At 41.2% G+C, this 13,550-nt stretch overlaps 1 protein-coding gene across 15 annotated transcripts in view; it reads right to left on the reverse strand.

Moving 5' to 3' along the window:
• Positions 1 to 13,550, reverse strand: part of mycbp2 (MYC binding protein 2) — an 83,411-nt gene that overhangs the window by 21,671 nt on the left and 48,190 nt on the right. For 4 of the 15 annotated variants that reach the window (XM_049595021.1, XM_049595023.1, XM_049595020.1 and 1 more), the window contains 15 exons: positions 12,522 to 12,640; positions 12,234 to 12,321; positions 12,052 to 12,101; positions 11,770 to 11,942; positions 11,451 to 11,595; positions 11,144 to 11,350; positions 10,852 to 10,907; positions 10,660 to 10,775; positions 10,470 to 10,567; positions 7,861 to 7,977; positions 6,464 to 6,604; positions 5,123 to 5,200; positions 2,520 to 2,744; positions 1,329 to 1,461; positions 1,127 to 1,252 (listed from right to left, as the gene is read on the reverse strand). In XM_049595021.1, the coding sequence (XP_049450978.1) occupies positions 1,127 to 1,252; positions 1,329 to 1,461; positions 2,520 to 2,744; positions 5,123 to 5,200; positions 6,464 to 6,604; positions 7,861 to 7,977; positions 10,470 to 10,567; positions 10,660 to 10,775; positions 10,852 to 10,907; positions 11,144 to 11,350; positions 11,451 to 11,595; positions 11,770 to 11,942; positions 12,052 to 12,101; positions 12,234 to 12,321; positions 12,522 to 12,640 (1,872 nt within the window). Of the gene's footprint in view, positions 1 to 1,121; positions 1,253 to 1,328; positions 1,462 to 2,519; positions 2,745 to 5,122; positions 5,201 to 6,463; positions 6,605 to 7,860; positions 7,978 to 10,469; positions 10,568 to 10,659; positions 10,776 to 10,851; positions 10,908 to 11,143; positions 11,351 to 11,450; positions 11,596 to 11,769; positions 11,943 to 12,051; positions 12,102 to 12,233; positions 12,322 to 12,521; positions 12,641 to 13,550 lie in introns of all 15 variants that reach the window. The other 11 variants (XM_049595032.1, XM_049595031.1, XM_049595024.1 and 8 more) reach the window with 10 other exon arrangements.

Genomic DNA, 13,550 nt, shown 5'->3' on the forward strand with positions numbered 1-13,550 from the left:
CTCTGGTGATGTCAGAGGGTTGCAGATACATTCTTAAATTTCCTCAACTGCCCGCAGACTCATCGGGGCCGTTGCCATAATTTCAAACATGTTTGATATTTAGGATTAAAAATCTGGATGATTACAATAATGATTACATCAGTACAGAGCAGCCAACGGTGTTGCAAAGCAATGGTAAACATTCTAGGCCTTGAGGCTAACGTTAGCTAGCATGAACTCTTAACATATATTAAAACTGAGAGTTAATATCTCACCTCCAGTTCTCACTGAAGAATAGACAATCTGTGTCTACCATTTTTTTCATCCAGACTCATTTAGTCTTCTTCTTTTGTTTTTTTGTTTTTTTCTCACTGCAAAGTGTTGTTTACATTACAGCAAGATGTTGCACCGTCAGTTTCCATTTTGTTTTCATCTGCGTCCCCATGACATCACATGGGGTGGTGCATTTATGCTCCCTCTGGCACGATAACCTTAATAATATCCTGTAGTGTGTAATGCACAATTATTTTCAAACCTTGTTGCCTGGGCATGTTTAAGATTAGAGAGAAGAACATCTGTGAAGTTCTTCCTTATGCGCAACCTGATTTCAAAGTGGGTTAGGATCTTAAAATTCCTGTAGTCTGAGCCCAGCTTAAAGAAATAAAACATATATAGAACCACAGAACTAAAACACAAATAAAATGGACCCTCAGGCCCAGAGATATACTGAGCTATTCCTGAACAGGCAATAATATTTTATGTAATATCGTACAATATATGGACATGACCTCAATCATTCTTGGTGACTGTGATAAGTTGCTAATTATCGTGACAGGCCTACAAACAACAATGGCAGCTGCATGAGAACTTGTGAAAGTCTCAGTCCAAAGCACATGGATAGTCAGATATAAGGTATGTTAAAGTAAAGCAGGGAGTAATAAAGATAGGGAGTGCAGAGTGAAGTCAGAGGTGAGGTATACATCAGTAACAACAAAACATCACTCAAAATCTTTAACTACAACCTGACGACTATACAACTTCTGACGTAAATGGACAGCAGAAAGCAAAGTGGATGTTGAAAGCAAGTTGATATGCAGATTAAGGATATGTTAAAGAAAGTAAAAACTCTACACCAAGTTGACCTCACCTTTGTTGTTGGAGATGCCGTAGTCAAAGCCCTGTGCTCCATTTGAGGTTGTGGCTCTGTTGAAGGCCTGCACAGAGAAAGGGCTGGGCGGTGGGGTCTGGGCCCCGTGCTCAAGCAGTGCTTGTTCTATAAGAGCAAAATAAATTGTTAGAGTTTATCACATTTGAAGGTTCAGTGGTTTCCCCGATTGAGCGTGGCTTACCGTCATCATGGCGAAGGTATTGATTTCCGCCGCGGTCTCTGGCCAATGACCAGGCCTCTCCTTCATCACTCTCACAGAACTCCACTACACTGTTCTTATCCAGCTGTACCCAGGTCCCCTCTGAGTTGACCACCTGGTACACAAACAACACTCTTTATCCATACTCACACACACACTGAACACTTCACACACACACAGCACATTCACACAAACCCTCATCTATTTAAAAAAAACAAAAAAAACAGTCATAGCCATTTTTCATCAACCCCAGTACATCCATGTTATTAATGCACAGGCAAAACCATGACACACACTCAACTACAGTAGATCATTAACATGCAAACATTCAATTCATCTGATTACACATACAAAAACTAAAGCAGTAGATCACATGAATTTGATTTTGTGTATCAGCAGACACTGCGGGACAAAACTGATGTAGCTAAAATTAAAAATAAACTTACTCTAAGAAAGGGGTAGCTTATTGAAAGGTAAATGCATGAGGTTGTTTTTTCTCAATTCCCTGAAATATTATCATTTTGGAAAAACAGACATAGACGAAAGTATTAGTATGTGCAGGCTGCACCTCTCAGGTCTCAGACAGGGCATTCCAGTACAGGCTCAGAGAGGAAAACTATTGAACAGCATGACACACCACAGCAGCAGCCAATGATATCCAAAAAGAGGGGGAGGCTCCACTCATCACCAAGCCAAACACAATTTAGCAAGTTTTAAGTACCAAAGTTATTGACAGGATTGTTAAAAGTGCAAGAAAGATACGGTCAAGGCACGGAAAGGCTCCAGCATTTTGTGATCAGACTTCCACTGAGAAGTCTTGAGGCAGCTGAATATGACACCCTGAAACTGCAATGGATTTACAGACACACTGGAATTAGTAAGTCAGGAAGCACGCGTAAATGTTGCAGCCGCAAGAGTTGGTAAGACCTCAACGGGTGGAAAGATACACAACACACACCCACACCCAGAAGCACCTGATGTATTCCCCTTAGAAAGACAGATTACATTATTTACATTCAAAATCAGTTCAGTTTAGGCAAAGAGGGAACTCGTTAGATTTCTGAGAATTAAGGCCAAAATCTACTGACATATTACATGACGTGATCTAAACAGGCTGATTTATTCAACTCTAGCCACAGAAAATACATTGCATTATTTGGGGTGAGTGCGTACCTCGCCTATGGCCTTGACCTTGTTGCCAAGAACTAACATTCCAATGGGGATACCCCTAAGGTTTGGGCAGCTTCTGATGTTGTGACCAGAGGGGCCGGTCTTCACTACCTTATAAAGCCCCGGGCCGCCGCCCTGCCCTGCCCTGTTCTGCACCCGAATGGGGGCCTCGTGGGAAGGGCAGCTGCTCACCTCCTTTACGTTCTCCTCCGATGGGCCCCTGACCTCCTGCAAGAGTTAAGACCATGGATTAAAACCAAAGCACAGTAACACAACAACAGGCTGCAAAAAAAAAAACAAAAAAAAAAAACAAATGCAAGTCCAGGACAGGTTTCAAACTAAGTCCTGAAATATTATGGTAAAGAGCTGCTGTTAGCAGTGTAACAGGGACATGTTTGCTCAGCCAACCTACCCTGTAAAAATAAAATTATTTGTTAAGTTTTGGACCCTAGTTCATTTCTCATAGAGCAGTCAGAAGTCATTCATCTGGACATGCCCGCTGTGTGATCTTCGAGGACTTTAAGCAACATTTTTGGAATTATTTGCTTTCTTGCTTGATGTTAGAGATGATTGATACGACTCTGATATCTGTCCATTAAATATGAAGCAACAGCCAGCGGGCAGTTAGCTTAACTCAGCACAAAGACTGGAAACACCTAACTGTTATATGTTGTTTATTGAAAGGTGTGCTACCTATACACAGGTAATTCCTCTCAATCTGGTCGGTGAAGATTCTCAGTCATCCAGGTCATGGCAATCTAAAGGGCTATATTGTAGGCAACTGGACTTGGTTGAGTTTCTTGAAGAAGTTTCGCCTCTCATCCAAGAGGCTTCTTCGGTTCTAACGGACTGGTGCGGACACCTGACTCAGCTGTCCATTTACATCTAAAGGAGAAGGGACACTCTTTCGAGGACAGCAATGTCCACATCTTGGCCAGAGAAGACAGATTGTTTGAATGAGGCGTGAAAGTAGCCAGCTCCATCAAACCGGAGTGACCATGGTTGAACAGAGGAGCAACTTATTACCAACCCACAATGCAGTCTTGGGATCCCTCCCCAGACAACTTAACACCCATTCACACCTGGACCCATCTAACCCTAATGACACACAAGATGGCCAGGTGGGTCAACGACTCACATGTGATCTTAACGACTCTGAAAGGGTTCACACCCACACAGACTTTAAAGCCTGCGACTCCGCACCAGTGCGTTAGAACTGAAGAAGCTTCTTGGAAGACAAACAAAACGTCTTCAAGAAACTAAAGCAAGTCAAACAGACACTCTACCCTCTGCCTCTATTTCCTTATCTCCTTCTTATGTTGCTGTGTTCAGGACATTTTTGGGTGTGTGCCAATAATAGCAGGCTGCTAAGGTCAAGACTCAAGTAGTAACAGCCTGCATCTAAGAATAAGCTACCACAATTGCAGACGCAGTGGTGAAAAAAACGCAAACATAGTGAGGTGAAATGCCAAGACAGCAAAGCTCGTTCCAAAACAAGAGTGTCTTTCGTTGGTGGGCACTGAAGGAGAGGACGGGGATTAAGAGCAACTTCAAAAAGTGACAGACAGTTCCCACGTTTAATCTGTACGAGACCCCAAGTGTAACAACGACAAGTTGTAGTTTTACATCCGGGTCATGGATGGGACTCTTTCTTGGCCAGGCATTCCAAGTTCTTGGAACCTTCTTGTTACTGTTCCCCACAAATAGATAGTCCATCACATAACCCTGATAAAACCCGACCTGCTGTTTCTGCAGTTCAGTTTTTGTATTGATTAATCAAGATATAACATGTTAAATCGTGACCTTGAGAGGTACTGGTAAGTGGACTTTGTTACAGGACAGTCAGGCTTGCACCTTCTCCCTTGTTTCCACTCTTGCCAGCTGCAGCTTTATATTTATAGAACGAGAGAGGTATCTATCTTCTCATTAACCTTTCAACAGAAAGCATATTCACAAAATGTCAAACTATTCCTTTGAAGTACTTTGAGTACTCTTTGTTTTTACTAGACACGGATAACTGAAAACCTCAACTTCCACCTTATCAGTGGTATTACAAAACTACACTTATTCCCCTTGATATTAAAATGCATGTAGTGTACATACACTACACAAGTTTTGATATAACTAAAGATCCATGTTCTCATAGTGGATACAGCATAAGAATTCAACACTCAACACAGTCAATGTTGTGGTGATGCAGTTGAATGACCAATAGACAATCAGCAGAATGTTCACCTATTTTCATCCAGTCTAAAGGGAGGCATGCTATAACACACAAGAATACAGGACTACGTATGACAAGCCTTTCAGTCAGGACCTCATGCAACACACTGGACACTAGTATCTTCAACCCCATGCAACATACAAGCTTGAACAGTAATTGTGATCACTGCAGGAATCTATGGGACAGTGGCCGCTGACATATTGTAATCGTCAAAATTTAACAAAACAGACAACCATGCAACTGTGGTTCGACCTCTTATGCCTGATTGTAACACTCTGGGGAAAGACTACAGAGTCACAAGGGGTTCAAGAGGACAGGTAAAGTCACATATAGATGATAAGCTATGGGGCAGTCAAGCTATGTGTCCCTCCATACAACTCACCTGTGGCGGGAATATAGTTAAGGGAGTCCACGACAAAAAGCCGATATCTCTGACTCCTTGGCTAGCGTTAAAGACATTCTGAGCAACAGATCGTAAGACAGTCAAGAAACAGTAGATGACTCGAGAGAGGAGAGAAAACAGGATGGGGGAAGGCGCTCGTGTATTTTTTTGGAAGAAAAAGAAATTTGGCTTGGATCCTCTGGAATTCAGCATCAGAGGTTGTTTGAGCAGGTGAAGAAGAGAGGACAGAATCTGATTGTCCAGAAACTGTGGAGCACTGATAAAAAGGGGGCAAGAGGAACTGCAAATACAGGCCAAGTCACATGTTTGAACACTTAACAATAAGTGTAGGACCAAATGCATTTGAAAAGAAAAATACAAAACCCTGTTCCAGGGCACAAATAAAATTAAAATTTCACTCCAAACACCACAGGGTCGTTATTTCCAAATCCTTCCATACATATAAAGAAGAAACTTCCAAAAAAATTCCCCACTTGGATGATGTAGTGTGTCATGCTGTTCAGACAGAGACCTTACATGGAAGCCTCGTAGCACCTAAAGCATCCCAATGCAAAGGTGGAATTGTAGAGCAGTAGAGGTACAATTTCCCATTAGAACTTTTTGTGGACCAGTGATTGCTTCATGACAGAAAACCACCCTGATATTAACAACTTAACTGTTAACTGCAATAATATATCTTAAATTAAACCTAGTCACATTCCTTAGTTTTTTTTATTCTGTTGCATATCGTGGCGGTTTTTGTGGCATGGAACAAAATGTGAGAGAAACCCTTATTATTATTTTTTCAACATGCCGTGGTGTGCAAGTGTTTTATGGGTTGTGAGTGAAAGGCAATGAGGGAAAGAAGACTGAACAGTGCAGACTAACCAACCTCACCACAGGATGAAATTGCTCCTTTACTACCTTTTTACCTTGGCTGTCAATTCCTGCATTGGGGTTCACTTCAATGCACTACTCATATACTAACCTAAGCATGTGAGCATTTCCAAGTGCTGTGGTTACTTTATGTGAAACTTTCTGCCTTCATACATGAGTTAATGCATGCATGCTCCCAGCTGCTGTTTCCTTTGTACAGTGCGTTAGTGAACATTTCATACTCAGTGTTGCTCAAGTTGATGTTTCATGCAAGAGAACACCCCAACAGTTAAACTCTGGTGAAGTTCTCAAGTTACCATGCTGCGGGTACATTTGGGGAGTGGGCGCCAAACACCAGAGTCCTTGAAAAACCATTATTGTCAAACAATAAAGATGATCTCTGAGCAGGAGCCTCTGTAATTATTAAAGTCGGACAGACTGCTCGGCAGGCCTTCTTCTACTTACGTCGGCTGGGACCAGTAGGCTCCGGCCCAGGTGCTGGTTAAAAGAGAGGCACCAGGCTTCAGTGTACCCATTCATGCTGGGAACATACTTCTTTACTGTTTCATCATTGAGCCTGAGCCACACACCATCATCATTGTGGATCTACGGGAAAACAAGCAACAGAGCAGAGCAGAGCCATGCCGTCCTGTTACTATGGAAACAGGATGGGCAGCACCCTCACACACACACCCTCACACACACATACACCCACATACCACCTCTGAGGTTGCAAGAAAGTCTCAAGTCAAAATAGAGGAGAGTAAATTGAGGTCATAGCAGGGTTGACATAAGACATATAGAAAATGTCAGGTGTGCTGAATGGCTAAAGGGTATGAGAACAGATATTGTTCAGGACTGGCAAATATGCTGAATATGTGTTTTGTTTCAGTACAATCAATAAAGTTCCAGTGTGTAGGATTTAGGGGGATATATTGGCAGAAAATGTATATAATAATTATTTTTTCTTTATTGTATAATCGTCTGAAAATAAGAATCGTTGCTTTTTCATTACCTTAGAATGAATGAGCCATTTGTCTACATAGGGTGCTGCTCCTCATCTACTGAAATTGCCAGGTTGCACTGCCTTGTCTCTACAGTAAGCCAGAACGGACAAACCAAACACTGGCACTAGACAGCGGCAATGTGTTTTTGCATTGGTTACCATAGTCAGAAGACAATCCACAAGAGTGTTGGAAAAACACTGATGGTTTTCCCATTTGAATTTTTTTTTTTTTTTGGTCAGCTTTCATCTCAGCTTTTAAACCTCTTATCTCCTTGCTGATGTTTTCTAGTCCTGAGCGGATTTCTGCATCGCTGCCACACTGGCCTGTATTTTCAAACAAAAAAAAAAACCCTCCTGAACAATCAACACTGCAGGAATTCTAACCGGAAGAAGTTCCAGCTGCTTGAAATTGGTAATCATCACCACTAGATGTCACTAAATCCCCCTAAAGCTTACACACTGGACCTTTATGTAATGCTTTGATTTTAAGTTTCAATTTAAATGCATCACATCCTTTGATTTATGGTGCTGGCGCTCAAGCCTTTCATGTAGCCTCAGAGTGCTTTGCAAGAGTATGAAGCAAATTAAAGTAAGAGCAACAAATTTATAAGCTTTAAAAGAAAAGTAATTATCATAATTAGAAGAGGTAATAACATATAATACACAGAAGCCACGAAGCAGGATTCAAAACTACTTAAAACTAGTAATCTAGACAAAAAAAGATTACAATATTTATTATTCTGTCCTTACTGATTAAAAGAAGAACTATGGAAACAGAATAAAAGAAATAAGTTGTGCTCTAGCTGGTCTACTTATATAACACAACTTATATTCTGCCTGGTCTAGAGTCAATTACCTCGTCAGTGAAAGTGATGGTGCCATTGACATGCACTATGCCTATCTGTTCACTCTGCAGGGAGGGGTGACTACGCACACGCAGGCCTGCGCTGTCCTTGGACACAAATTTGCGGACCTGAGAGAAGCAGAGGGGAGATGGAGACCGTGAGCAGCAGAGGCAAAGGATATAAAGAAAGAAAAAACAAAGACAAGAAGTGGGCAGCAGGAGGAGAGAGAAGAGGAAGCAGGACAAGTCGACTGTGGGAGATAGCATGCGTTAACCCACACAGAGCCTGCTTCCAAGTACACACATACAAACAGCGAAAGATGTGGAAACTTTAAGAGATGTATTTTCAGCAGCACCAGTTGGATGACGTTTGTTTTGTAACTCCAATTCACATTCATACTGGTGTGTGGAAAACCATGGAACACACGTTAAGAAGGAATGTAAAAAGTGCGAATTTAAGGTGCGTAATTTTGCTTGTTTCCCCATTATGTATTGAAAAATCAAAACAGGACAAGTTTCACAAATGATGATGACCCCTACATGCCTAATATCAGTTTAATCCATCATCTGCATGTGACGTAATTTGAAATCACTCTTTTGATTACCCTTGTTAATATGAGTAATAATAAATCACTGCAGCTTGAATAGATGACGAGGTAGATACAGTGCCAACAGTCAGTGTGTTTACATTTACACTATAACCCGGGTACCGCAAATAACCATATTTAAATCTACACTGGGATTTTCTACCACAAAGTAGGGCTGGGTGATAGGAAGAAAATTAAATACCTCAATGATAAAAGTAATTTCCTCAATGTCGACAATATTGTAGGGTTGACTACTGACTGCTGTAATGCAGCCTTTAAAACCAGGAACAACACTGACAATATTACGATATCCAAAATCTAATGATATCTAGTCTTATAACACAAGTCAATATAACATTAACATATTGCCCAGGCCTACAACAAAGTGACAAAAAAGACTCAATAAACTCACAGGGATTAGCTTTAATGCAGTATATGACAGTTGCTTATTTGCACACTCAACAAATTAAAGCAACATCTCAGTGGAGTTCTCCTTCTTATCATCTAATGAATACAAAGGAGGTCGGAGACTTGTAGTACTGGTTTAGTCTGCCAAGTCTTGCTAAAAATATCTGCCCTTGCTTTGCCTCTCCAAATGTCTAGCTTATTCTGGATTTCCATCACCTTACACTGGACAGATACCTTACCATCAGTTTTTGTTCATTGCTTTCTATGGACCAGCATTAGTGTGTCAGACCAACAAAAAACTAGAATTACCACCCTGCCGTTGTATGTCACCGCACACCAGTCAAGTTTTTCTTACAGTTTAAATCCATGCCTGTTTTAACACGGATGCTTCACATCTTCCCCCAACAGCACAGATGATCTATACAATCAGCACAATTCCAACATTAGTGTCACTAATTCAGAATCTGGCCAAATGCGTCCCCTTCTGTTCCTGAGATATGAAGTTCAGAAATGGCCAGAAAGTGTTTTATGCAGAATATTATGATGTCACAGTGAAGCTGGATTTTGGATATAAAATGTCATCACTTCATGATTTTATCCTATCAGACATTTGTGTGAAGTTTTGTCATGATTAGGCTATGAATTCTTAAGTTATGTTCAAAAACATGTTTTGTGAGGTCACGTTGACGTTGTGCCAATTTGAAGAAATTCCCTCAAGGCGTTATTGAGATATTGTGTTCACAAGACTGGGTCGTACGAACATATGGACAGACAACCCGAAAACATGTTCCTTCCAGCAATGGCTATTGTTGGTACGGAGGCATAAAAACAAGCAGGTGGAAACAGCTTAAAGCTGCACAGAGGTGCAAAATAAGATGATTCTCAGTGTGAGTGGGCGGCACTAATAACCCTTTCACATAACAGGGAGTTCCTTGTCTCAGTGTTGCTTAAAGTAGAAATACACAACCCCCCCGGCATTTCTAAATAGAATCCTTGGCGCTTTGCGGTCACAAAGATATGCTTTGTGTTTTCTTTACAACCTAGCAACCACCAAAGTTGGTTCAGTTCCTTTGGCTGTTCCACCATCCACCATTTCTGCTACTGGGGATAGTAACTGCAAAGAACTTACATTGATGCTCTTTTATAACTGGGGATAGCTACAGATAACTACCGGGGAAAACAAAAGCGCTTTCCCCTTCCTGTTTTTGTTGCACAATGAATGACAAACTTCCTTTGCGTTGTAACTTGAGCATTCATTTTCCCAGGAGGCAGAAAGAATTGTATAGTGAAAATAAGACTTATAGGGAACCAGTCTAAATGCTGATGGAATCATTATTCTAAAGCCATTACATTGAACAATCAACATTTAGTTCATAATGATAAGTTAAAGCAAAAATGTAATCTACTTCCACTTTAATGTGGCTTTTAGGGTGAGAGTTTAATTAAAGCCACAAATTGGAGTTGACAGGTGAATAAGACAGGACAAACCGTTCCTGGTCTCTGGTGTATTTGATGGGTGACTGCAAGCAAGCATGCAGGTGCTAACAGGTGTGTTTATGAGCACACAGGTGTGTTTATGAGCATGTTCATGCCCCCTTGGTTGGGTAATCAAAAGAAAACGCTCACCTTGCTTGGCTGAGGTTCAGCCTTTGGTTTGACCATCTGAGTGCCAGGTGGTATCATGCCTTTGGGAGGGTCTTTGACTTCTACCTCCAGACCAGCATCTAAAAGAAAAGAAGGGGGGTTTGGTGATGGTCGTCAGTGCACAGCCTCTATTCACTATGACAGAAATACTTCAGCAATTACATCGACATACCTATTTCAATGCCATCAATGGTGACATGAATTGTATAGAGTCCGACGGCTCCTGGAGTCCAGTTGGCGCTGTAGGTTCCATCAGTGTTGGCACGAATCAGCATGTTCTCGCTGGGTCTGTGTGGGAAATGATCTATAAGTAGACTGTATCTTACTGGAAAATGTGTTTTTGTTTCTGCAGCACCTCACTTACCTCTTTGGGGTAGGGGAAGCAAAGCGCAGCTCTTCAAATGAGTAGTTTTCATAAGCCTGTAAAAGACAAGAGTACAAAACTTATTAACAGGTCTATGATGTGTATCCCAGGCTCTTGAAACTTTATAAATTATGTTTATATTAAATATTTGGCTGTTATTCAGCCATTTTAATCTTCAAGTCTTTATTCAGACAGTTAACACACCTTTATTTCTTCTCCAATTAAATTTTATCTTATCATAATAATCTTATTTTACATAATAAGAGTTATGAGCCAATTACAAGAGGCTGACCTTCATCATGGTAATAGCAATGTATCGAGCCTCTTTCACGATCATGGGCTCGTATGTGGCCTCCAGTTTGGGCATCGGCAAACCACCAAAGGTTAGGTCAGGGCCAGAGGACGAAGGTGAGGAGCTTCCAGGTAACCGCTGCAGCCTCTTCACATTGTCAGGCTGCATCGACTTCTTCTGTGAAACAGGTACGGCCTTTACCTCCACCTGGACATGAGAGAGATAAGAAACACAATGATTCTGTCGTTCCATTTATACAAATATAAAATATTTATGTCTTGGAAGCAGAAAAGCCAATCATCCTGACCTTCATGTGAGGAACGTGCACCACATCTCCATACTGGTCTTTGGTCTGTACAACCACAGTGGTCGGCCATCCACAGCGTATGTCATCTTTGTTCAGGATCAGAGATGTCTTCTGGGGGTCTGCGTAGGAGTCTGGCTGCAGCCACCTGGACGGAGGGAAAGGACAGGGTTGTAAATTTGTAATGGGAGAGTCATCAATCAACACTTCAGTTACAGAGGGAAAGCTAAAATTTTCAAACAAGTCACATTTCAAAATATAAAATGCATAGTTCATATTCTGCTCTCGTGAATTAGCTAGACTTGACGAGGCAGACCCTTACCTTGCCAGACGTCCTCCGCTTGAGGACTGCACACACGTGATGAAGTCCTCAAGGAAAGAGTGCTCATTGGTTTGGAGGTGCAGGGGCAGATTTCCCTCCAGGGCCTCCAGGATGGTGGGGGAGTGAGACAAGGCCAAACCCTTCCCCAGGATCCCTGAGTGGGCCTTGCACACCTGAGTGAGGTCAAAGGAAATAAGTGTCAAGGAGGGAAGACACAAAAAGCCTTCTCACAAGACCACAATAAGTCCAAAAGAATATTTCTGAATTTAAGAGATGACACACCTGAAGAGAGGCTTCCTCAAGAATCTCAAGATCCTCCTCTAATTCATTACCTTGAATTAAAAAATTAGAATAACAAATTAATTATTTACTCAATATGTTATACAATTTTAATTTGCCGCCAGCAGTAACACACACAACGTGCATCATCACAGCAAATTCATCTCATCCACTGTTTTCCATACCTATAGGGAGCGCCAGGTCCTTCTTCATCAGAGCTGCAGCACACACACTACCCAGGTAGGCCAACTCTTTCTCCAGCTGGATGATACCCTGAAACGTCCACAATGCTATGCTTATAAAGGTATTGTAAAATTCAACATTTTTTCTACCTGGAACAATGCACAAACTTAACATTTAACAGATGACATAGCTCAGTCATGAGATCTAACGAATCTCAGACTCATTACAGAGACAGATGGAAGACCAGCCTGCTACACAAATGACAGAGGGATACATGAGTGTCTCTGTACCTCATCGGGGCCAGGGTTGAACTCATATCCCACAGCCACACACTTGAAGCCATAAAAGCAAGCCTTCTCATCTTTAACGTAGTCCGAGGCTGTTTCCAGTGAGAACAGAACTTCGTTTCCTGAAAGTAAAGAGGACAGAAAACTCAAAGATGAAAAGAAACGAATGACAGGTGGGCAGAGTTATGTTGGTAATCACTGGTAAACTAATGGCTGCCTGCTGTGGCAGGTGGCTCAGTGATGCATCAGTGAGGAGATTGAAGCACATATGAGAACAATTTAGATCAATGAATTATAACTAGGTTGGAAGAATAACTGTTTAGAGGGGTGTTACTGCTCAATCACTAATTGTTTATGCTTCATCATACTGCACATTTCTTCGTGATTATCGTTAGTGCTGTCAATTTATCCATTAATGCATTGCCTCAATAAAGAATATGTGTTTGCCTGTTGCTCAGTACAGAATCTGCCTTTTTGCTCACCACAGTAGAGGCAGCTTTTGGAAATTTCTACCCTCAGTTTCCCCATTAAGACACATATGTAGCACATCATACCAGACTGCAGCTTTACAGGCCAGCTTCAGGGCAATAAAGTTGGTTGGGCAATACATGCTAGCTTAGCAAGTTATTATCCTGTCAAGAGTATAATAAAGCTGCATGCTTTTCCAGACCTTTTTAATAAATGTTTGGGATGACTGCTTTCACAGGAGTATCCAAACTTTTTTTTTCCCTTTGAAAACTTTTCTGTGCTGCTTTCAGATGCATCACGCAAGTATTTAACCCTTTGAATCCTCCCTGAGCAAACTGGTGCGATTTCTTTCAAAAACATGAGAAAAAAAGGCACTGAGCAACTTGGTAAGAATTGTCCCACAAACTGCAAAAACAGTTAGAGGATTTAGAAAATTATATATTTAAAAAAAAAAAAAAAAAAACACTAGAAAAAAAAGAAAAAGCTAGAAAAAAATACATTTATAAATATTAGAATTATTCCATTTTAAAATTAATTTTTGAGCACTCTTTCAAGGTAATTTCC

This window comes from Epinephelus fuscoguttatus, linkage group LG13 (genome assembly GCF_011397635.1).
Source record: "Epinephelus fuscoguttatus linkage group LG13, E.fuscoguttatus.final_Chr_v1".
NCBI classification, from domain to species: Eukaryota; Metazoa; Chordata; class Actinopteri; order Perciformes; family Serranidae; genus Epinephelus; species Epinephelus fuscoguttatus.